A 25558-nucleotide genomic window follows, 5' to 3' on the forward strand; every position below is an offset into this window, starting at 1 on the left:
TCTAGAATCTTCCTTGGGTTGGGCTTAAAAGGGCTCAAGCCTCCTCCTCTTCTTGGGCCAGGAGGATTGGGCCGTGACATTCTCCTTAAGCCTCCTCTTCCTGGGCCAAGAAGATTGGGCTGTGACAATGGACGTTCAACGCCATGTAGACGCTGGCCCATCACCGCGACCTAGGCAGTCTTCTCCATCTTCTTCGCGCAGCAAGCAAAAACTAGTTGAAAAAGTCAAATTTCATAATTTTTAATTTAAAAGCTTGGTTTGTTTCTTGTAATTGAGTTTGTAAAAGATGTGTGCATACTTTTTAGAGCTTAAAATAAAAAATTTAAATAATTTGTGTTCTTCATTTTCCAAAATTTAAACTCTGTTTTCTGTTTAGTCGGTCGAATTGGTATTGAAGTTCATGATTTGGATGATGTACATGTGTTAATGGTGAATCAAAAATCGTTTTTGGTTGCTGTTGTTGTTTGGTTTTGTTGAGCTACAGGCTAACCTTCATGGCCTTATTTTTGTTGTCAGTTGCGGTTACAATCATAAAAACAATTCAAACAACACCTATTAATATTGGCTCTATATTGATGATTTATAAGGTTTGAGATTTTGGACTTGAGAAAGATATAAAGAAATGAAGTATTGTGTTTGAAAAAATCTTACTTAATTGCTAGTGTTTGGGGTTTCTGTGACGCCTGTGATTTAAGAATCGAGAAATATATTAAATTTGAAATGATAAAAATACAATATTTCTGCAAAATATTTGAAATATTCAAGAACCTAAAATGTTAAATATTTGAAATCTTAATTACAAAGAAGAAAATATGAGTAGGAGATTCATTGCACCTTCATTTTGTAAAAACATGAGGGAGTGTAGATTCTGTAAAATACTCCTTTCTAACATCCTCCACCGAGCAAAACCTTACCTTCAAGTATAGAACAGTCAATGAACATCAGATGATACAATAAACCAAGCAAGAACGAAACAAAATCTACAAGCGATTGATTAGATGTTATATTAAGCTTTCTTACCAGGGAAGCATACGACTTCAGCAAGGGCTTTACTAAAGCCCAGACTGGCTTGAATACAAACGGAGCTTCCACAAAAAGTACTTCACTCAGCCTTCTTGGGTAATAATAGTAAAATACATCAAACTGCGAGAAATATGAGTAAGTTGTGTGTCATATTTAGAACAACATTCATTGTAAGTATTCAGATGGTCAACAAGCGAAGCAGAAGGAAACCCAATTAAGACATGATCAGATTCATGTTGAAAACACGATAAACTGAAGCTTTTGAAAATAATGACCAAAATAGCTGTCATTGGCAAGTAATGCAGGGAGCTAGATAGTTATATGGTCATCATTTAGTTGGATCAAATTAGCAACAAACTATTCAATTCAGCTTGGACATGTTTCATAAAGTAGAATGAATAATTGAAAATGCAATCTCAGATCAGATGCAAAGAATGGACATTAGATCCTGATCAAATATTATCCAGGCTAGTTTGACGGATGAAACTTATTATTGTATAATTTTGCTTTTGAAAATGAGAACTGGGCATGTTAAGCATCTCAAATTATGAGGTTTAATTTCCTTTTCGCAAAAAAGAAGGGAAGAATATGCAATCTCTGCAAGGTAAACATGGTGGTAGTCATTACTAACGAAAAGAGAGCATCTAAGTGAAAATTAATTTGATTTTTCCAATGAAAATTACCAAAAATGTCAGGAACTTGAGATCTGTGTTCTCTGTGCTAAAACCTCGGAGATCAAGTATTACAAGTATTTCTTGCTTGTCAGCCGGGAGTTGTTTCAGTGCCTTCTCAATCAGGAAAACGCATAGCTTCTCACTATCTGATGATTGTTGCTTCTGAAACCATAAACAATCAATCATCACAAGTGTGAACTAAAAAAGACGCAAACTGAATAAGAATTTCTGATGCCATAATTTGTTCTTAATCTAGTGAAGACTAGATTCACAATTTATAAAGAACAAAAATGTTCAAACATCTTCAGAATGGCTAGTCTAAGCTTTATACTTACAGCAGGAAGATGTTTGGATGCCACTACTATTAGAACCGGTCTACCATGTGTATCGTGAAACTCATGCAAGTAAGATTTTCCAGTTTCAGCTATACTTCTGATTGACTCTTCCGACAACTCCGAGACACCAAACTCGTGATACCATTTCTAAAAAATGTTACAGAAAAAACAAACTCCATTGACATGCATTCCCTTTTGCATACTATTTTCTTTTTCCTGTTAAAAGAACCAGACATGAAGGCAAAAACATTTCAAGCTTTAACTATTCTAGGAAGAAGAGTAGGATACAATAGCTTTAGCCAATTTGGAAACAGCTTCTTCAACAGAAAATTTACGATCTTTCAGAAACCATAAAATCATATCTTCATCATCCCTCCCATATCTCCCAATCGGCAACTTATAATGATCATTCTGAAGTTTCTCTTTAACCTCCACCACTAACTGCAAATGATAAGTATAAACATGGTAACTATAGAAATAAGTTTTCAGTGTGAAATTTTCACCATTGCTGATTAATCCAACCACCCTCTAAAATATCAAGCAGTATGGTGATTTTGTAGTTTCTAACAAGAACTTCCTTAGAGGATTGTTTCATCAAAAACCCTAACTCATGTAGGTCAACAATTCTTGGCACAATTAAGGTAATCTGAACATCCCCAAGTTAGTATTCAATTAGGAGCCAAGAATAACTACCCTATTCCAGAAAAAATAGGTTTAGTAAGAATCCATACATAAGGATTATTTATATCCATAGATTAGATATGAAATACAGTAAAAAAATCTGAATTTATCTGAAAAGAGGAATGGGCAACCTTACTGGACTCGATTGAAGATACGATTGGATTTTGTACAGAGAATGTTCTTATAAGTCTACTGGAACGGGGAGAAGGAACAGTTAGGTAGCCAAATGAAGAACACAACCGTAGCGCCATTTTTTTGTGATTCGCCGCCTCTTTCTTTACAGTTTTCAAGATGATGGGTACTGATTTGAATTGCGAATCCTCTCTTTACAATGAGATTACATGAAGATTCTAATGACAGATTTTGATTAGGTGAGCGGTGGTGAACGTCATTGAATGATATATAAATTTTGATTTGATGCTGTAGGAAATGGCTGTAAATGTAATAGTTAGAGATAGAAAAAAAATGTTGATGTAAATGAGTCAAAATCTTTTATTTAGTTTTCAACTCAAAGTAAAACCCTATTTAATTTCGACGAAATTCAATTTGAATCACAAATTCACAAGTAAAATACTTACAAAGAAGGGTTGAGGGAATAAGAAACAGGAAATTATAAACGAGAAACATGTAGACGGATTTATTTTAGGAGATTAGTTTTGACCCTAGTTTATTAATCATGTTAAACGGGTCGACTTAATCAATTCTACTCAAATTTAGGGCAGACAATTTTGGACCCACACGAAAACACGATCCGAATACGAAAAAATTAGGTTAGTGTCATGTATTTTTTATTCGGGTCAAAATCAGGTCGACCTGTTTAACCTAATTAATAAACAGGTCAAAATCGAGTCGACGTGAAATTACTCAAAGTAGACCCGATAACTCGTTTACAAGTTTTTATTTTTTTGAGTTTTGTGTTATTCTTTTCTACTCGCTCACTAATTAAAATTTATTATAAATGTATTTATAATTTAGCTTTAACAAATCATGTTCATATTAGAAATTAAATTTTGACAAAAATTATTAAACTGGTCAGATTAAAAACTACTCAAATTGTCACCTCTAATAAAACCCATAAATTGAGTTAGTTTCTTAAATTAAATTTATTTATAAAAAATATAGCAAATAGAAGTAAAAGAAAAAACTATGAGCATATTTAAGTATATATTTTTTTTGTCCTACTCTTGTAAATAGTTAAAAATGCAGTTATATTTAAACATTGGCATATAACAATAAATTATATCACAATTCAGACTAAGTAACACCAAAATATGAAGTTAAATGAACAGTCATCCTAAAACCACTAAAAGTAGACATTTAATTGCAACACAACACACAAAAATACATTTTTATATAACAGTCTCAAACAAAAAGCATCGTTTCAAAGAAGTGCAGCATTCAACAATGAACAAACAATAAGCACAAGTACAGGCCAAGTTCATAAAACTGAAATGTCAGAGTTTAGAATTCGAATAATAAGAACAAATCACTTCATATACTTATGGAGAAATTTCCTGTGAAAATCACTTCTAATGGTGTCATTTATAAACCTTTTAGGTGCTTTCACCTCACCACGAGCCTGGTTCTTGAACACAACATCATCATCCCACCTATTAAAAAAATGTCCAACATTTTTAAATTTGAGGAAAACCCTGAAATAAAAACAAGAAAATTCTAGTCATTCATCGACTGACCTCCTTTTCACATTAAATGAAGTTGGATTATTAAGAAGAGGGTTTCCTTTTAGCAACTCTGCTTCTTTAACCTTCAGCTCTTCTTCTTGCTCCTGTCGTTCCTATAAAAATGCACACATGGGAATTTGAAAATTTGATTATTACTCTCGTAGCTTTGTTTTTGAGTATACGATTTGCAAGAGAATGTTAACTTCTTACATTGCGGAGCTTTTCCTCAGCTCTTTCCTTCTTTATTTGTTCAAGCTCGGCTAGAAGTGCTTCTGTATCATCCTCATCTTCATCATCGTCGTCATCATCATCACTAGTCATAAGTAAATTCAGTTTAGAAACCCAAAAACAAAAATGATTAGCAAAAAGTTCATCATGCCCACCTTTCATCACTTCTAACTTCAACATCAGCATCATCTGCATCTACATTTCTTGAAACAAGACGATCATCTATATCCCTACGAGACCCTGCAAAATAATCATGAAACCATTTAAACCATTCAGAAAGAAAGAGGTACTCTTCAAATTTTGAAGCAGAAGTAGGGTCTCAATGTTAACCTTCCAGTAAAAGATGACTTCCTTTCCTACGATCTCTATCCTCTGGAATCATAAGAAAATAGAATCATCAATGTCTCAATTTTGCACCGGAGAAAAACAAGTGTGAAGAGAAACGAGAAATCCTTGCGCATACCAACGTAGGACTTATCCTTAGATGAGAAATGCCTTCTCTCCCGATCTTCCAATTCATCGCGGAGGTTCCTCTTGTGCACTTCATCTTGAGTGTCTTGTCCCTCTTTTCTGCACCAAACCCATATGAATCAGACTAATCCGAAACAGTTAGGAGAAACTCGAAAGTACGAAATTCTAACCTGGGCTTCAGAGTCGTGTGAGCAGCAATGTCTCTTGAAGAATACTTCTGAGAAGGGCCGAAAATTCGAGTGCCACCTTGTTCATTTCCACCTTTGGCAGGAGCCCAGGTTGGACGAGCAGCAGTTGTCATGTTATCTTACTCTATTTAATCAAACAAGTAAACATCATATCATGCCAGTAACAAAAACCAATCAATTATCAGTAAAGGTATAGAATTTGAAATCATTTGATTCGGTTCCCTATATATATAATCAAAGTAGGTTCAATTGCAGCCATAAATATGAAATACAGATCGATTAAGAAGTGATGAAAGAAAAAGTAAGCGTATAATGGTAATACAAAACTATTGAGCTGAAACTTTGTACCTTTACACCAAAGAATCAAAAAACTATACTCAAAATTGAAGATTGTAGGGACATGAATCAACAACAGCATATAGGAAACATAGAAAAATACCTTGTTTGCCGGTACTCGCGTCTTATCGCTACGATCACTAAGAACTTATTGAATTTGATCGGTGGATCTTGATTTTTCCAGCCGATTTAAACGAAGAGGATGGGAAGAAGACGAAGATGCGAGAGAAAGACGCGATTTAGGGCTACAATTCGATTTGGGAAAAACTAGTTTTATTTCTTTGATTGTATATACATATATATAATTAAAATACAATAAATATTATTTGAAAAATAATTATAATTTTTAACTTTATTTAACAAATTTATTTAAATTTTCTTGTAAATAATAAGTTGGTTTAACTTAGACCTCCCATTTATTTATTTATTTATTATTTTTTTAGTTTCATTACTTATCTTGGTTAATCGGATTAGATTTTTTATCGAAGTTTTATAATCCGAATAATATTCACAATTATTGGTAGGTCGTTTTTTCTTATACTCTCAGTAATTATTTTTTGAATCCATATCTGTTGTGAAGAAGATAAAGTTATCACATTTAAAATTGTTTTTTTTTTCAAATAAAAATAGTCACTGAAACGAATTTTTAATTAGAGACCCTTTAACCGATATCTTCTTATTATTTATATAAGTTTTTCATTTATTTTACTCAATTATCATTTGACGTAATAATTTTCGACATTACTTAGTAATTATCAGTAAAAAAGACATTTTTCATTATCTTTTATAATATTTAGTAAAGACCTACTAAACATTGGTTTATTTGACTTACTCTATATCATCACTTATTATTATAAATTTTTGAAGTCACCAAAAAGAATTATAAAATTATTTAAGTTTGTTCATCAACATTTTAATTATTATAAATTTGTCATATTATTTAACATTTTTGTTGATTTTATATATATATATATAACTCCTTATTTAAATTAAGAATAGTTAATTATTTTTCAAAATCAAATCTAAGTCTAACCCAATATATTTTAAAAAAAAAATTATTTTTTATTAATTCAAATAACGTGTTACTATTAGCAAATAAATTACAAAATAATGTAAAAAACAAATTAAACTGTGTTGAAAAAATCTCTAACAAATATTATGAGCTGTAATTAAAATTGTTTTTAATCGAGAATTGATAAACAACGTAAAAAAAATTTGTCAAACGATAACTATCATACATATATATATAGTGTCGGACCCAGAAATATTTTCTCGGGGGGCCAAATACATAGTAACGTAGCATTTTTTTGACGATCAAATAAATGTATTTTTTAATTAAAATTTTACTCGGTAATTACATAAAAATACTAACAAACACAATTACAAAATACTAATAAGCACACAATTACTAAATTACTTTTGTCCATGAGTCGATACAAAAGAAGAGAAATTTATTCTACAAGATTACATTTGTTGAAAATATTGGCTCATTTTCAATTGTTGAGAAAATATCTTTCTCAAGATATACAACTAAATTATTATTCATTCATTCATCTCTCATTCGATTACACAAATCAGTCTTCACGGTCTTCATTGTAGAAAAACACACTTTCAACGAATGCAATTGCAATTGGTAAAATTAAAGCCAACTATATCAATCGATAAAACAATGGAAAGACTATATGTTTTTCTGTTGCAACCAATTTTTGAACAAGAATTCTCAAGGCTTTAATTGAAGAAAATTGAGGATCATCCCGCAAATTAAATAAGTAAGCCCGAAGTTGTTGTTCCAAAAATAAATAATCACTGCTTGTGAAATCTTCGGGATAAAGTTTGGTAAGACGAATGAGTTTACGAATATCAAATTGGGAGAATGAATTTCTGAGATGAAGACATGATATGCAACCAAGTAATTCTGTATTAACTTCTGAAAAACGATTATTCATTTCTTGCATAATCAAGTCAACAACCTAGCATTAAATAATAAATAATAAATATTAATAGCTAAGAAATAATAACTATTAATAGATAAGAAATAATTTTTATTATACTTGACAAAAGATTTTCACACAATAATGATGAAGATTAGTGATGAGTTCCCCTTTTCTTCTCCGTCTACCATTGCTATCAATTATCATATATGCTCATTCATATCAAGTATTGAGATCAAGTGTAATTGATAAAAACTGTTAACTTGGTCCAAAATATCATGACATACACATCTTCTCTAAATATTTGTAATTGATTTTTCGAACTCGCAATCAATGACATGGCTTGAACTATATTTTGATCTCCTCTTTGTAGGCAAAGTGACAACTCACTTGTAGTTCCCAATAAATTTTTCATCAAAATGCAACACAAAAATAAATTCATAAAAAACTAACTATATAAAAAAATATGAAAATCTAATTTAATAAATTTCAACCTAATTTTATGACAATATAAAAAATAATAAAAAATATAAATAAAAATAAAAATACAAAAACGTGATAAACACATATTATCAAGTGAATAGACACTCGAGATTACGATTATAGAATATTAATGCATATAAAAATAATATATCAAATTCTTTATTTAAATACCGAACCAAACCAATGTAACTATTTTAACTTGTTTATTAATAATAATTTATATTTTCTTATAAATTTTTAAAATAGTTTAAAATTAAGAAATATAAAACACTTTATTATTTTAATTTTTATATTTTAACATATAAATAATTTTTATTATTAATTATATTGAAATAAATAAAAAATAATGTATAATTATTATATAAATATAATTTTAAAATATATAATATTATTATATGATTTACATTATTTTATATATAATTTTATATATTTTATTTATACAAATAAATCTTATTTATATATTAATTAAAATTTATGTATTATTATAAATATTTGTATATTAGAAAATATTATTAGTATAAAATAAAATATTAATAATAATTATTTTAATAAAATTATATTTAAAATTAAAATAATATAGTTATGAATTAGTTTATAGATAAATTATATAGATATAAATTATAATAAATAAATTTAAATTAAAGGTGAGGCTAAGGTTACACGACGTCAGTGAAACTGATATATAAATTTATTTTAAGGTTGGGGGAGGTCGGGCCCCAAGGTCCCTTAGTAGGTTTGTCACTATATATATATATAATAAAAAAGTGAGAAATATGTATAAATAATGGAAGAATAACTATAAAAAGGCCTCAAACAAAAAGATTTATAATTTGGTGACTCTTTATTGAAAAAATAAGAAAACAATTTCATATCCATTAACTTTATCTTTTGTTTTTAAAAAGTAGACCGACACAAACTTAAAAAATATCACAAGACAATCAAAGGGTCAAACAATTCATCAATCGTTGAAAATATTATTCGTATTTCTCACTTCTTCTTTTTTTATTTTATATATATACACATATAATAAAAAAAGTGAGAAATATGTATAAATAATGAGAGAATAACTATAAAGGGGTCTCAAACAAAAAGATCTATAAATTGGTGACTCTTTATTGGAAAAATAAGAAAACAATTTCATATCCATTAACTTTATCTCTTTTGTTGTTAAGAAATAGACGGACACAGACTTGAAAAAATATCACAACACAATCAAAGGGATTGAACAACAAACAATTCAATGATCGCTAAAAATATTATTCGGATTATAAAAATCCGATATTAAAATTTTGATTAAACTAAACAAAATATTGAATCGAACAAAACACAACACTCACTCAAATTTGAGTGATGAAAATTAACCTAACTAAAAATCATCAAAAGAAAAAAATGAGCTTGTTACAAATATAAAAAATAATAAAAAAATGAGACAGAGAAATCTCATGCTTGTAAGTTGTAACCCAAAATTTCATAGATGGTTATTTCTTATTAGTTTTATGGATACTAAAGAAACTCTTAATTCCTTTATAAAGCCTCCTTCAATATAGGCTCTAGATCCATCTATTAATGGGCCTTAGCTACTTCTTTAAATTTTATGGACTAAACTTCAACCCATCGAGTAATGGGCCTATACTGAGTAAATTTGTAATTCAACTATATATATTCTTTAATAAAAAATGTTACTAAATAATATATATTAGTATTCTTAGAATGTTTTAAAAAAGAATCATACAAATATTATGAGACCTTAACGGTCAAAATCGATATTCAAATTTCAGGTCCAGGAATCTTTTAGAATTCTCAATTTGTCACTTTTTTTTTACAACCTTATAATTTGTGTTCATTATTTTTAAAATTATATAAAACGAGGTTTTATATTAACGATTTCAAACGATATTAACTTATTAATTATATGACATTTATAATAAAATATAAATGTTAATAATTTAACTACCGAATTTTAACAAATTTAGGGTTTTGACTATTGATTCTCTAAAATTTGATAGTCAAAATTTTTAATTTACTGAAATTCGATAGTTAAATTAGTGACATTATTTTTTTTTTAAGTATAAATGTCACATATATAATAAGTTAACTACGTTTAAAATCGTTAAGACAAATCTTATTTTTTATAACTTTAACAATAAAAAAAACTCAAATTATAAGGTTTGAAAAATAAGTCTGAAATCCTAATTGACGATAAAAAAAAATCTCTCAAATTGTAAGATTTTAAAAAATATATCCGAAAATTCAATTTGTCCCAATAAAGAGCCGACCATATTTTTATAATGCCTCAATCCAAATAGCAATATTTCACTAAGAAATAATACCCTCTAATAACTAGTGATTAAAGCACTTATTTAAAAGGTTAGATAATGAAAAAGTTTACATCACTCTTGATCCCACCACAAATCCTAGAGAAAAGAGCACTCATAATAATGATGTTTATTTATTATTGTGCTCTTACAGGCTGGAATGCATTCATTCATATATATATCTAGTTGTTGGTAATGGAGTAAAGGCAAAGTTTCACAAAGTAATGGCTCATTGAGGTTCTTTGGTTATTGTTGCAGAGAAAAAGTGGCTATAGTTTTATACCAAAAAAGTTAGTATTACTGATCACCCATCACATGGTTTCCAATATTATTTATAATTTCACATAGCCAATGCTAATGTAGGGAAGCCCACTCAGACAAATAAACGACAAAATAACAAAAGGATAGTTTTTTCTACATTGATTCACCGCGTGCCTGTTTGTTTAGTTCATTCGGCTGGTCCCCAATTTGTGTTGTGTTTGTGTTTCGTGTTCTTCAAGTTGAAGATTTAGTATAGATGATTAATCTTGATTTATAAGGAGACAAGGATATGGAATTCCATGACTTGCCTTTATTTTTCTATATATATATATATATATTTTTAAATGATTCATTTATTTTCTTATTTGTAGTACAATAATGAAGATTACCACATTCACATGTCAGTTTCACTCATCAGATATAAACATTTTTATATATTACAACAAAGAGTTATATTAATTTAATTTATTTTTTTTTTGTTTTCTTTCAGTATAATTTTTTAAAATAATTTATGAATTATCAATAAATCATGTTTTGCTGGTAATTTTGAGAAATATGAGTTTATGAGTAAAAAAATTAAAAAATATTTCTTTAAAAAAAATATAAAATATTTTAATACTTTGATTAATGAATTGAATGATATGATTAATGATAGATGAAGTTAAATAAAGTTATAAAGTTTGAATTATTTAAAAAAATCTTAACCAAACAAGATTAATTATACCACTTATTTATTTTCACCAATCAAATAATTTCATTCACTAATTAAAAAATCAAAATACTCCTATTTTATAATATTTAAATTTTAAATATAAAAATATATAATTCAACCAATTAATATTCTATTGTTTCATCAAATGTTTTTTTATAAAAGAAAATCAATAAAAATCTCAAATAATGTTAAATTAAAGAAAGAAAATTAAAAGTGCCTAAACCTTTGAACATTGCTACTAATAATGCTGGACTTTGTGTTAACTATTAGATACCAAACAAGAATATATATATATATATATATATATATATATATATATATATATATATATATATATATATATATATATATATATATATATTCTTTTCTTTTATTCTTGTTATTAGTAATTTAATTTATTTTTATTTGGTTATATAATTTTATATCCTATAGCTTAAATTGTCATTATAAGATGCCTAATTAAATATTTAATATAATAATTAACTTCATGAAACATAGTTATAATCATGGTATACAAAAAGAACATGATTAATAAAGTGTAATTCAGACAACAAAAAAATAGAAAAAAGCCACTTTCTTAATTAATTGATATTCCATGAATATGATTCCCCACTCACGATTCAACAACAGCTGCAGGCCAGACTGCTTTGTCTGCACAAAAAAGACCTATCAATACTGAGTTATTTGAAAAAGAATTTATTTTATATTTTCTAAATACTAATCTTAATAAGATTATTAGTTAAAATTAAAATAATTATGTGTTAGATAGTTAAGTGGTTTAAAAATATATATTATTTAAAATACATTATATTATAAATAAATAAAAAACAATGAAAAAAAATGGTTTGTAATACTCAGTGCATCACCATTCACCACTAACACAATATTCGATAAAAGTGGAACATCAGACAATTTTTAATAATACCTAGCTAGCCATTGTCATTTATTATTATAATGATTAATTCATTTATAAAAAAATTCACTAAATAACTTAAATGATAAAATTGTACCTAAATGTATTAAAAATGTTACAAATTAAAATTTTATTTTAAATATTTTAAATAAAGTACAATTATAAAAAAAAAAATTAAAAACCTAGTTTAGTTTGTAGTATTCACAATGTTAATAAAAATATACATCAATTTTAATTGTATTGAATGTTTAAGTTATATCCAATCAAATGACACAAATGATAGAGCATTTAAAATGAATATTTTAAACAATTATTATTATTATTATTATTATTATTATTATTATTATTATTATTAATTCATACTTTTTTTCTTGGGTCTTCATAGGGGAGCATCTTTTGTGAAAAGAAGAAAAAAAATACTGGTGAAGACTGAAGAGAATCAAGCATCTTAAACAATTTTAAAATGGTCACTAAACTTTTTAAAAGTTACAACTTTATCCTAAAATTTGAATTATTTTGATATTTTTTAAATTAATGTTAGATGCATGAATACAATCTTATACTTGAAGTTGAAGTATTCAAATCAAATGTAAGAAAATCTCCCATCTTTTTTTTAGTATTTTCTTATATCAAGTTAGACAATAAAAAAATAGGTAATTTTATATTATATTATTATTATAATTATGATGGGTAAAAATTTAAATAAAAATATTATTAAATGAGAAAGTGGTAAGCATCATTGATACAATTCACACGAACCTAGAAAGTGAAATAAAAAGTTGCATTAGGGCCCATAACTTTTTTCATTCCCACAAATAATTACACCAATTTGTTATTGAAACAATGAAAGAAATGTTTTTCAAACGGATTCGAGAGTACGTGATGTCCACATCTTACCTTACCTTATCTCTTCTTTTTTCTATACCAAACTATATTTTATTTATACATAATTGTTCAGCTAAAATTAATTTAATCAGATAACTTAAGTGGAAAAAAAAATTGATTTATAAACTAACATTAAAATTAATCACGCCTTGAATTGATGTGCATGAGTTTGATTGTTATTTTTTATATAATAAACTATTATTTTAGAAAAAAGTAAAAATAAAATGTATATTTAAAAGTACCCATTAGAGATGGGCATATTTTTATTTTTATGAAACTAGATAGTCACTAGTTAGTCAGCAGACTTTCTTGCTTCAATATTTTGATTCATTAGGTTTAGAGATATATAGAAATTAAATTTTGTTTGTATTATATTAATATTATCTTATAAGTGGGAAAGAGACAAAGTAGCTGTTTTGATCATATGCGAAACAAACAAGAAACCTTGCAAAACGAGCACATAAATATGCATGGGGCACTGCACTTGGTGCTGCTTTCTACAATTTTTTTTGGGTTTCACTTACATTTCAACGGTTACTCATTAACCAATTATCATTATTATTCATCTATAAAAATATTAAGTAAGAAAATAGAGTAAATGAACAAATAAATAAAACTTTGCATTGATTGAACATACAAAGTTTGGAAGTTTTTAATTTAATATTAGATTCATACAAATGTTTGATTTAGAGAAAAAAATAGGAGTTTGTGTTCAAACTATATATTCTTATCGGATCAATGTGAAAAAAATAGATCGTTGCACTAGTAACCTTTTGAAAGGCCATTAGAAATCGATGGACTCAATCAAATCAAAAATGTTGTTTTTAAGAGTAGGTGTTATTCATGGCTAGATCTTAACCATTGAATTAATCATTAGGGAAAAAGGTATCACCATTGTAATTGTAATTAGCAGGATGTTACTTTTATATTATGAATATTTAGTATGCTTTACATGTTCTTCTTCATTATCGATTTCTTGATAATATTTGGGTTATCTTGTAATCATGCATTCTTAGCCTCAATTTAATGATGTCAACTACTTGATTTTGTATGAAAATCTGAATCGAATGGTGAAAATCATTTTCATTAGATATTAGTCGTCCCAAAATAAATGAGTTTTTCCGCTGATCTTGTTATATTTTGATGGCCCATTTGTAAACAACAAACTAGAAGCTTCATTTATAAAGTCATATTTCATATGAATAGAAAAGTGGGTATGGTTTTAAATTTTGTAAAATGAGTGTTTGATACATAATTATCTATTAATGACAAGTTGAGTAGTCATTGTCGAAAGTTAATGATTGATGGCAATGACTTGTTGGCCAACATCCTTTTCAAATTAAGTTAATAAATAATGGTCTTATTATTAACATGGATCCTTGATTAATGATTTAATCACAAGTTTATGACTTTAAATACATTTCTTGTGGTGTACCAAAAAGTTAGTAACATTTCTTGTATTTTGGACAATGCACCATGTGCTATTAAATAGCCCAAATTATAAGTTACAAATAAATATAATCTTTATTTATTGATTCTATTGGAAGGAAGACAATATTTTTAATATTTTGAAGTTTGGAATCTAATACAACAAAGATTTTGTTCCTCCATTATGAATATATCAATTAAGAAGTCTTTATTTGTAATATTAATGAATCAAATAATCCACTTTATTTTAAAATACTTAAGTGTCGTTTGAGTTATTTAAATAAAAAAAACATCACTTTATACTTATTTTTTTTTATCAAATCACTTAATTTATTAACCAAAATATTAAAATACATTATATATTAAATTATTATTTATTATTTTATCATTATATATTAATATCTTATAAGACTTTAAATAAAAAAAAATACATAAACTCTTAAAATTATCACAAATAATTATTATTTTTAAATAAACATATTATTAATGGAAAAACCCTAAAGGCTCGTTTGATTAAGTGGTTTTTTCGATTTTATGTTTTTTATCTCAAAAATCTAACCATCATTTCATTCATCTTTCTACAATCTAATTACTAATTTTATTTATTTAAATACCAAAAATCCTATTTATTCAATTATATAAAATTAATTTATCTTTAAAAAGTAAAATATATTTTTACTTTTAACCATAAAACACTATTTTTTTTTTTTAATTTCATCATATATATAGTTTTTTAGAAAAAAAAAACTTAAATAACCAAAGAACAAACAAGCCATAACTTTCATCATGTCTCTATCTGAGTTGAGTTTGAATAATATATATATATTACTAAATTTAATAACTTTTTTCCTTTATTAAATCAAGTTATAAGGTTTCAAATAAAATAATTATTTGAAAATTTTATCAAAATAAGTCATTGTCTTGTTTTAAATTAACTTTGGTTTGAATGTGGGAGGAAGAATAGACCAATGTTTTGTTGACTACAACCAATGTTCAGATTGGGACCCACTATTAAGGGAGGCGTATTTTAGCACTAACCCTAAAAAGGTCCTTCTCCTTCAGTCAAGAGTCAGATCTCAGGCCACGCCAGACCATACACCCTTTATTTATTTTTAATTAATAATTATTAATTGGTTTTATTTTTTTAAAATAAAATAATTATAAAAATAAAAAAAATAAAAAATGGGTTGTGAAGTTTTGGGGAAACGTGAATGAGACAGTCAGTCACCACCATTTGAAGAGCTCTATAGAGAGAGAAAGAGTTGTGTTTTTTTAGAGAGAGAAGAAGGTGTTTTTTTTTTTCTTTCTTTGTTTTCCTTCTTCCATTGTTTGTTTGACAAAACCTTGGAATAAACCATCTTGTTTTCTTCTTGTAGCTGACAAATAAAAACACCCAAAATCTCATCAGATGAATCCAAACATCATGATATGAAAAAACACCACAAACAGACATTTCTCTCTCTAAAAATAATGGCATCTCCTTCCAAAATCTCTTCTTCTGTCATTTTCTCTCTTCTTTCTTTCATCCTTCTCTTCTCTCCTCATTTCCCCGTCGCCGCCAATTCCTCTCCGGCGAATCAAACTTTCCGGCCAGACAAACAACTGAAACAAATCAAAGGTTATCTCAAGAAAATCAACAAGCCTTCCCTCAAAACCATCCAGGCAATTTAATCATTTCAATCTTCATTACTAACCAATTATTCATCACATTTTTTCATAAAGATATAATCTTTCTAACTATCTATGATCTATTTACAGAGCCCAGATGGGGATTTGATTGATTGTGTTCCTTATCATCTTCAACCAGCATTTGATCATCCTCTACTCAAAGGACAGAAACCATTTGTAAATCGGTTGCAGGAGGAAGTAAAAAGACCAGGAGCAAGTTCAAATTCAACCATGGAGGTTTTTCATCAGCTGTGGACACATTCCGGCGAGTCTTGCCCGGAGGGAACTGTTCCGATCAGAAGAACAAGTGAAGGTGATGTTTTGAGAGCAAGTTCGGTAAGAAGATTTGGAAAGAAATTGCCAAGAACTGTTAGAAGGGACACAATGAGTACTGGCCATGAGGTCAGTATTATTAAAAATCTGTTCTTGAATTGTTTAATCATTTATATTTTTTTTCAAAGTTAATTATTTGATTTTAAATTAATATAAACTTATGGAAGCCATGCATATTGGTAATGAGAAAATAGTAATTAATTCAATGAGGGTAAAAATGGAAAAAGAAAAAAATGAAATATTGGTAGAGTGTCACATCTATTAGTGAGGACTTTTTTTTATTTTATTTTTTCTAGGCATATAAATGGTATAACTTTTACTTTTTTCAGTCCTTTATTTTACTTGTATAATTATTTTTTTACTATAAATTTAAACTATTTTGTTTTGGGTTCAACAATTTTCCATTTTTGTGATATTTTTTTAAAAAAAATTGTTTTTTAAATTTGTCCTTGTTGAAAAATAATATGTGGGGGAGTAATGAAATTAATAGGTCCCATGAGCAATTTTCTCTTGTCAACTCTACCCACCTCACCGCCATTTAATTTACTATTGAGCTCTTAAAATAGTAAATTTTTTAAAAAAAATTGATGTCGTTTTACTGCTTAGAAATGACTCTTTCTAGTAAAATTGTATTTATTACTGTTTATAATACTTTATATAAATATTTTGAAAATTATAAACAACAGTAATTAATTTAGCTGTTGCTTTCAAATAAATAACAATTTAATAGTTGACATGAATGATGGAGACCCAAATTGGGACATTAATGTTTCTTCTTTGCTTTTTACCCTTTTTTTTTCTAAGATAAGTGGAAAATGGTTATATGTCTGGTTCATCTTAATAATTATTTTTATTAAATTATTATATTTTTAATTCGAAATTAGCTCCACCATTACTGATCTACCACTTAATGCAAGTCTTGGTACAAAAATGTGTTTTTTTTACCAAAGTACATTTCACTCAATATTTTTACATACCCATGTATTTTTATGGTGATTCTTATAATGGGTCATTTGAAAATTTTAATTTTAATAATTTTACATTCAATTAAAATACAAATTAACTTTGATTTTTTCTACATTAATGCAGCATGCGGTTGCATTTGTGAATGGTGATCAATATTATGGTGCAAAAGCTAGTATAAATGTTTGGTCTCCCAAAGTTACTGATGAGTTTGAATTCAGCCTTTCACAATTATGGGTAATTTCCGGTTCCTTTGGCGAGGATCTCAACACTATCGAAGCTGGCTGGCAGGCAAGTTATCGATCTCATTCTCCGCGTTTCGCTAAGGGCATTATCGTATTTTTATCACACTCATCATTTATGTTTTCATCTTCATTCAGGTTAGTCCAGAATTATATGGTGACAATTACCCTAGGTTCTTTACTTATTGGACGGTAAGCAATTTTTCCTTTTCTTTTTATATCGCATTTTTTTGTAGCTTCTGATGATTTATTTATATTAATTATTATTAATACAGACAGATGCATATCAAGCCACTGGTTGCTATAATTTACTATGTTCAGGATTTATTCAAACTAATAATAAAATAGCTATTGGAGCTGCAATATCTCCAAGATCATCATTCAATGGCAAGCAATTTGATATTGGAGTAATGGTTTGGAAGGTACAAAAAGACTCTTTTACCCTTACATGCTTATATTCCAATTTTCAATAGTACTTCATTCAATGTTTTTTGTTTTGTTTAATGAATTTAAATAGGATCCAAAACATGGACATTGGTGGTTGGAATTTGGGTCGGGTTTATTAGTTGGTTACTGGCCCGATGTTTTGTTTAGTCACCTTAGAAGCCATGCAAGTATGGTTCAATTTGGCGGAGAGATTGTGAACAGAAGATCATCGAATGGCGGTTCTCATACTTCGACAGAAATGGGAAGTGGGCATTTTGGAGACGAAGGGTTTGGAAAGGCGTCTTATTTCAGAAATTTGCAGGTTGTGGATTGGGATAATAATCTTCTTCCATTATCTAATATTCATCTTTTGGCTGATCATCCTAATTGCTATGATATCAAAGCTGGAAAGAATAATGTATGGGGAAATTATTTCTATTATGGAGGACCAGGAAAAAATGTTAATTGCCCTTAGCTAGAGACATATATATATTTTTTTTTATTTTTTTTAAACCCTAAAAAAATTAAATGACTTCTAGCTCGAGCGGTTGTGCGATGAGTATAGTTCTGATTTTTATTTTTTTTACATATGTATTGTTTTTTGCCGGTGAAAATGTATTTGTTTTGGCACGACGGTTTTGGTGGATTTGTAGTTTTGATTAACGCTTACTAAAACTCTCGATTTCTTATGGGAAGTAAATATATTTTCATTTGGTATGAATTCTTGTTGATAATTAATTAAAGAGCTTGTATTGTGTTTTATTTGATGGTTTTTAAGTGGGGTTTTATCAAAAATAAATAAATAAATGAATAAAATTTGTTTAATCATGAAAATAATATGTTATTTGGATTTTTAATTGGTTGACTTATAATAATTTTATTATTTAAATTTTATAAATATAAAATAAGGCTAATTTTGTAATTTAATTAATTAATTAAATCATTTTATGGTTGAAAATATATATAATAGAATAATTGAGTTTTGGGTAAAAATTCCAAAAAAAAATAAATCACATCCAACTATAGTGCCTAATTGATGTGTGCATTGAAATTTTTTTTCTTTGAAATTTAAATTTATTTTCACAAAGATATTTTAAGACTTTTACCGATTGGTTGTTACACCAATCAGTATAATATTATCGATTAACCCCTTTTTTTCCTAGAGTACAATGTACCATTTAAACGTACCCTTTTTTAAGTATGATTTTTTTTGTATTTGAATGAATTTATATGAAAAATATTTGGCATTTTGAGAATATATATATGACAAATAAGACATAATTAAACTAGCTTATAATATTGCATGTGTCTACATTGAAATGAGTTTATAATAATATATATGATTAGGTTTTTAGGTGACTAAATTTGGCAATTATTGAATCAAAAAAATGAAGAAGATGTCCAATAAACAATTAGTTATGGGTCTAGTTTGATTTATCATGAATATAATAATATAATAGAAGATGAGTTATAGTCAAAGTCAACCCATGCATGCATGTTATAATTATAAATTAGCTAGAAAATAGATGAAAACCAAATTATGAGTTTACAAAATAATATATAAATAAAAGATGATCTCAACCCCAAGAATCAAGATTCTTCCCAACTGGGATTACCTTAATTTGAACAATATCGAATACAACAAAACAAACAAATTAAAATAAATCTTTTCTAGAGAGATATTTCTTTCTTAATAATTTGTTCATTGTTGTTGTTTAAGTGTCTTTTTCTTGTTGGTTTTAGTTAGCTTCTTTTAGGTATGTATGTATAAAAGTCAAATATTAGCTTAACAATCCCCAGTAAGAATCCGTATATATATATTGTTTTTATGTTTTAATTGGTTGTCTAATTAAATTATATATATATTGTTCTACAAAAATAAAAATTTAATATATGTAATAAATGACCATACATCAATTTCATGTATACATTGTTGTCCCGTACATACAAAACTGATGCAACCATTCAATGATAAAGTGTACTTTTTAATATATATATATATATATATATATTTTTTTTTTTAAATTAACTATTTTCTTCTCATTAATAGCAATCAAACGGTAAAAACACATTAAAAATAAACCTTATTAAATTAATTGTTTCAACTTTAAATATCACTAAAAAAAATATTAAGGCCTCGTTTGATCTTTGGGTTATTGGGATAAAACCCAGGTTTTATCCTAAAACCCAACTATCACATCCCAAATCAAATCAATAATTTTATAAATTAAAATACCAAAATTATCCTTTAATTAAATATTTTATTTTATATTATTAAAAAATAATATTAATATATATATATATATATATATATATATTTATATTTATTTTATTACATTATAAAATTTATTTTTATATAATTTAAATTAATAAATTATTTCATTTAAAACAATTATATTAAATAAAAATAAATTCAAAATATAAATAAAATTCTAACCAACTATATTATCTAATATACCATTTAAAATTTAAATTTATTTAAAATAAATTTTTATACTAAAAAATAAAATTAAATATATTTAAATAAAAAAATATTAATTAATTTATAAATATATCTCATTTAAATTAAATATTTGTAAAGAAATTTATTATTTTTTTTGGGTATAAACTAACTTTAAATTATCTTTCTAAATAAATAATATAATAGATTTGTTTGATTTTTGGTTATTATATTATAAAAAAAAAATTATTTAAATTTTTTTATTATTATATTAAATAAAAATAAATACACAATATAAATAAAATTATTATCTTATATAATATTTAAATTATAATTATAAAATTAGTATTCATTTAAATTTTAAATGATGTATTAATAAAAATTAATATTAATATATCTATAATTTTTAATATTTATTTTATTATATTATATTTTAAATTTTATTTAAATATAAATTAAATTAATATATTTTAAAAATGTATTGAGAGAGGAGAGAAGAGAAGAGAGGTAAGGGTATTTCTGGTAATAAAAATTAAAAACTGGTTTTTTCCTAATTTCATCAAACAAGGTTATTTGGGATAAAACCCGGATAAAACCCAAATAACCCAAAGATCAAACAAGGCCTAAGAACGCTTGTGATCATAAAAAAAACTCACAAATAGTACAATTTTTTATTTTCATACAATCAATTCAAATGTTTTTGGTGAGTCCGAAAATCAATAACGACATATTAACTACAATATATAATTTTTTACATTCCTTTCCTTGCAATGTTTTACTATTTTTCATAAGACGAATCTTTTAAAATATTGAGACAATATTGAGTAATCAGTGTTATTATTGATGATTGATCCGATTTAGCTTCAGAACATACCGTCTTATTATATCATATAAGGTCTTTTTGAAAACACCTGATGAAATTAAATTAAATTTGAACAAAACATATATTATTAAATTTGTTAAAATATATATATTTCAAAAACATTATTTAATCTAAATCAATATTATATTCAGATATAAAAAAATAACTTTTAAACAAATAAATAAATATTTTTTTTTCCAAACCTTCTTATTCCTGAATCTAGGTGATTCCAAATTGGGCACAATTATATATTTCATTAAAACATATATGGTATTTTAATGTTTGAAATAATAATATTGTAACAAAGACTTAACTTCTTATGTTCATTATATGAAAATAGGAAGATTAATGAATATGAGTTAAAAAGCATAAGTCAAAACATAACCTTTTGCAATTGAAAGACAAAACCCCCAGCTCGATCTTCAACAAGACAAAAAATTAAATAAAAAATAATACTAGAGTCATAACAAGGCTGATCGATCGAGGAAGGCATAGACCCAGAAACCCCGGCGTTAGAAGTGCTATAAACAATTCAGAATTCGTTCATAAAATAAATAATTAATTTCTTGCCCACATGCAACCACATAATATAATATTTATTAATTAATTATTTAACAGTTTCATTAATACTAACTCTTTCCCAATATTTGACTTGATTATTGAATCATGATGTGAAACAGGAGGAAATTAGAGAAAATATATAAAAGTCATCTCAAGTAGGTTAAATTTATTAATGACAATTATAAATTGAGGATAATTATTAATTAATAATAACAAAATATTTGTAATTCACTGTGATAATTTATATTATAAAGTTGTAACTAAAAGATTAAAAAGTAAATGGAATTGAATTTTACAAGAAAATAAAATAAAATTTAAGGGCTTTGTTTCCCGAAAAATCTTTGGGTTTACTTGAAAAATACAAAATTCAAGAATTTTAACATTAATTTATGTGTCACAAATTTTCTTTTAAAATAAAATATTATTTTAATTTTTTTAATAATTTTTTACCATTTATAAAATTGATTAGAAATAATTAATTACGAGTTAATTTTAAATAATTCGGAGATTTGTAATAATCAAATCACAATTTGATTTTTAAGAAATCATTTAGTTTAAATTAGTTAAATATAATTAATTTAAAAGATTATTTATTTTGAAATATAGTCGCCAATTGATTTTTTTGAAAATCAATAAAAATTGTCATATTGACCAAAGTTTTATTTTAGTTCGTAGTTTGATGATACTCAGAAAAAGACTTTCGTGTATCATCCTCCATACATGTTTTAAAAATGGTCTCTACTTATAAAGTTAGTTTTTAAAAATCGGTTGTATAACGTTTGAGTTTGAACTTATTATTTTTTCGGTCCTAGTCATGCTTATAGTTTTAGCGTTATTTAAAATATTGAAACAATAATATTTAAAATATTGTTACTTGTTGTTGATGATAACTAGGGAGAATTATACCTGAAAAATCAGTCATTTTAAGGATTATACCTCGTCCTAGGTCAAACATCCTAGTCCTGAGTTGGAACTCTCGATCATAAATTAAAATCATCGGTCGGACCTCTATGTCCTAGCTCAAGAACATCGATCGAAACTCTTAGTCCTGTTGAAATTCTCGGTCCTAGGTTTCGGTCCAGACCGAGGATCCTTGGCACTAGGCTAAAAAGCCTCGGTCTTCAAGAACACCAAAGTTCATTTTTTTAGCTTGGATTTTTTAATCCAATTGGGTTTGGGTAACTTCACAAAGCCCCTAGGAACATGTTGATTATCATCTCAATGTATTAGTCAATCTAGATGATGATCAAATCATTCAAAACAATTTGTGATCAAATTTTGAGTTTTTGATTCTAAAGTTGTTTTTAGGAGAAAGAAGTTAGTCAATAACTTCCTTATATCTCATATACTTGATTGATGTCAAAATAAGAACACTAGTTGTTCGTTTTGACCAAATCAAGAACTCAAAAATTTCAATTATTTTAAATTTTTTAATTTTGATCAAACATTACGAGGATGGATCAAACATTGTTCCAAACAGTTGTCATGCTTTTTGAACTGTGATTCAAGAGAATTAGCCCCAAAACAACAAATACATTTTTTTGATTTTTGAAATTTAAATTTGGCGGGTTTTTCTATTTTAGGTTGATTGATTGTCTTAACCTATCTAGAAAGTTCATAAATGATCCTAAGATCAATATCCAACCATAAAAATTTCAAATTTAAATCGTGAATATGAATTAGAGGGTGATTGGAACTTTACCAATGATTGAAGAATACTACTTGATCCTTAGTGAAGCATTTGGGATGCTCCGATCCAAGTTTTAAGGCTTCAACAAAAAATTTGAAAAATCATAAAGTTTATAACTTTAATGGCAAATTTTTGATTTTCTTAAATATGAAGGTGGATAGTGTATTTTTTGGCTTCAGAACTACTTAGAGGGACTATTTATAGCTGCCCAAGGTCGGTTGTGAACTTCAAGTGGATCGAATCAGCCAATCAACCGAAAGCGATTAATGGCGTTTTGACTGTTCTTGATCCCATTTGAAGATATAGGCAATGATTTTGCCTATATTTATAGGGGAAATGATCATCGAAGTAGGGTGATTATTTCACCTTTTGAATCAACCGTTTTGGTTGACTATGGAAATAACTTCATTTTTTTTAAATCAAAATGGTATGTTATTATCCAATCTGGGGTCGTGACGAAGAAGACGGTGGCATATGAAACAACGTCGTTTCATGCGATTTAACGCGTTCCGTCAACATTCCGTTGACGACCAAGCGTTCCATCAGCGTCTCAGCTAACGGGCGTTAGCGATCGTCTACTTTTCGGTCGCACGCGTCTTCTACTACAGCGGGGTACGAGGCCTGCTTCTGGCGTTGGATACTTGGATGAGAATTTGATGCTCATCTAGCGAACGTTGTTTCGATTGTAGCCATCTTATAGGATTTCGGCTACACCCGATTACATATTTTATCTTTTATTTAAAATCTTAAGAGATTGTTTGAAGTTAGTTTTTCTTTCACACTTTTGACTTTATTTTGATCTTTATTTTATCAATATTTATTTTATATTCTTAGGATTAAATAAATAATTTTGGGAGATCATTTCATCTTAAATTATTTAATTTACTCCTTGAATTTTTTCCTAAAATTATTTTATGATAACTGAGTACAACATTTATTCCAAATATATATATTTTTTTTATTTTGACCATTTTCTTTAATTAATTAGGTTTTAATTATCACAATAATTAGTCTAATTAATTATTTTAATTAGGTTTTTGAAAATGGGTCAATTATTTTGATTTTATTTATTCAAAAATAAATTAAAATAATTATTTTAATTTTATAAATTGATGAGTAGATTTTTAATGCTTATTAGGTTTGATTTATTTGAATAATTCAAATTAAAAAAAAAATTATTTAACTTTTCATATCTTGCATTATATAATCCAATTCAATAACCATAATATTAGAATATGTTATATTTTAATTTATTATTTAATATTATATTAATATCAATTCAGTCATTTTATAAAAAAAAATCTACATTTGTTTTTTAAATAATTGAATTCAAAGAAGACATAAGTTGAAGCATAAAACCAAACATACAAAATATAAAATTGCAATACATTACTAAATTTTTGTATATTATTATTTAATCCAATATGACATGAATAAGAAAAAACTAGTTAAACGGATAAAAGTCGGCTTAAGAGAACAAAATATCACGAGCTCAATTTTATCTAGAAGCGTTTTTAGTTTAAGCGAGAACCATGATTTTGAGGTGTCGGACTAATTTTCTTTAATTCTAATCCAAAAAAAATAGTTAAAAAATTACAAAAGAATCAACAAAAAAAAATCATCAAAATATACAATTGGTTAACATAATATTTAATGAATTACATTATTTTTTCACTCAATATAAAATAAAACATACATAGGTCTTGTTCGGATTAGAATTTTTTTAAAACTTTGAGGGAGAAAAAATTAATGATTCTTGATAATTTTGAGCAGGTGATAATTATTTTTGGTAAAAAGATTTAAAAGGTATTGATATATATATAAATA

At 26.6% G+C, this 25558-nt stretch overlaps 3 protein-coding genes across 3 annotated transcripts; 1 reads left to right on the forward strand and 2 right to left on the reverse strand.

Moving 5' to 3' along the window:
- Positions 1-763: 763 nt before the first annotated feature.
- Positions 764-3064, reverse strand: LOC124918230 (CRAL-TRIO domain-containing protein C3H8.02). The gene is made up of 6 exons (XM_047458436.1): positions 2845-3064; positions 2321-2473; positions 2033-2179; positions 1707-1859; positions 1021-1143; positions 764-914 (listed from the first exon to the last, which is right to left on the reverse strand). The coding sequence occupies exons 1-6, from the start codon at positions 2962-2964 to the stop codon at positions 837-839; spliced, it is 774 nt and encodes a 257-aa protein (XP_047314392.1). The 5' UTR covers positions 2965-3064; the 3' UTR covers positions 764-836.
- Positions 3065-4034: 970 nt separating this feature from the next.
- On the reverse strand, positions 4035-5444 carry LOC124918239 (protein CWC15 homolog). The gene is made up of 7 exons (XM_047458446.1): positions 5265-5444; positions 5087-5193; positions 4954-4995; positions 4779-4863; positions 4606-4708; positions 4408-4508; positions 4035-4323 (listed from the first exon to the last, which is right to left on the reverse strand). The coding sequence occupies exons 1-7, from the start codon at positions 5393-5395 to the stop codon at positions 4200-4202; spliced, it is 693 nt and encodes a 230-aa protein (XP_047314402.1). The 5' UTR covers positions 5396-5444; the 3' UTR covers positions 4035-4199.
- Positions 5445-15787: 10343 nt separating this feature from the next.
- Positions 15788-18718, forward strand: LOC124920400. The gene is made up of 6 exons (XM_047460885.1): positions 15788-16208; positions 16305-16616; positions 17637-17801; positions 17891-17944; positions 18028-18174; positions 18270-18718. Exons 1-6 carry the CDS (start codon positions 15975-15977, stop codon positions 18651-18653), a joined length of 1296 nt encoding a protein of 431 aa, XP_047316841.1. The 5' UTR covers positions 15788-15974; the 3' UTR covers positions 18654-18718.
- Positions 18719-25558: the final 6840 nt, after the last annotated feature.

Source organism: Impatiens glandulifera, chromosome 1, assembly GCF_907164915.1.
Source record: "Impatiens glandulifera chromosome 1, dImpGla2.1, whole genome shotgun sequence".
In the NCBI taxonomy this organism is placed as follows: domain Eukaryota; kingdom Viridiplantae; phylum Streptophyta; class Magnoliopsida; order Ericales; family Balsaminaceae; genus Impatiens; species Impatiens glandulifera.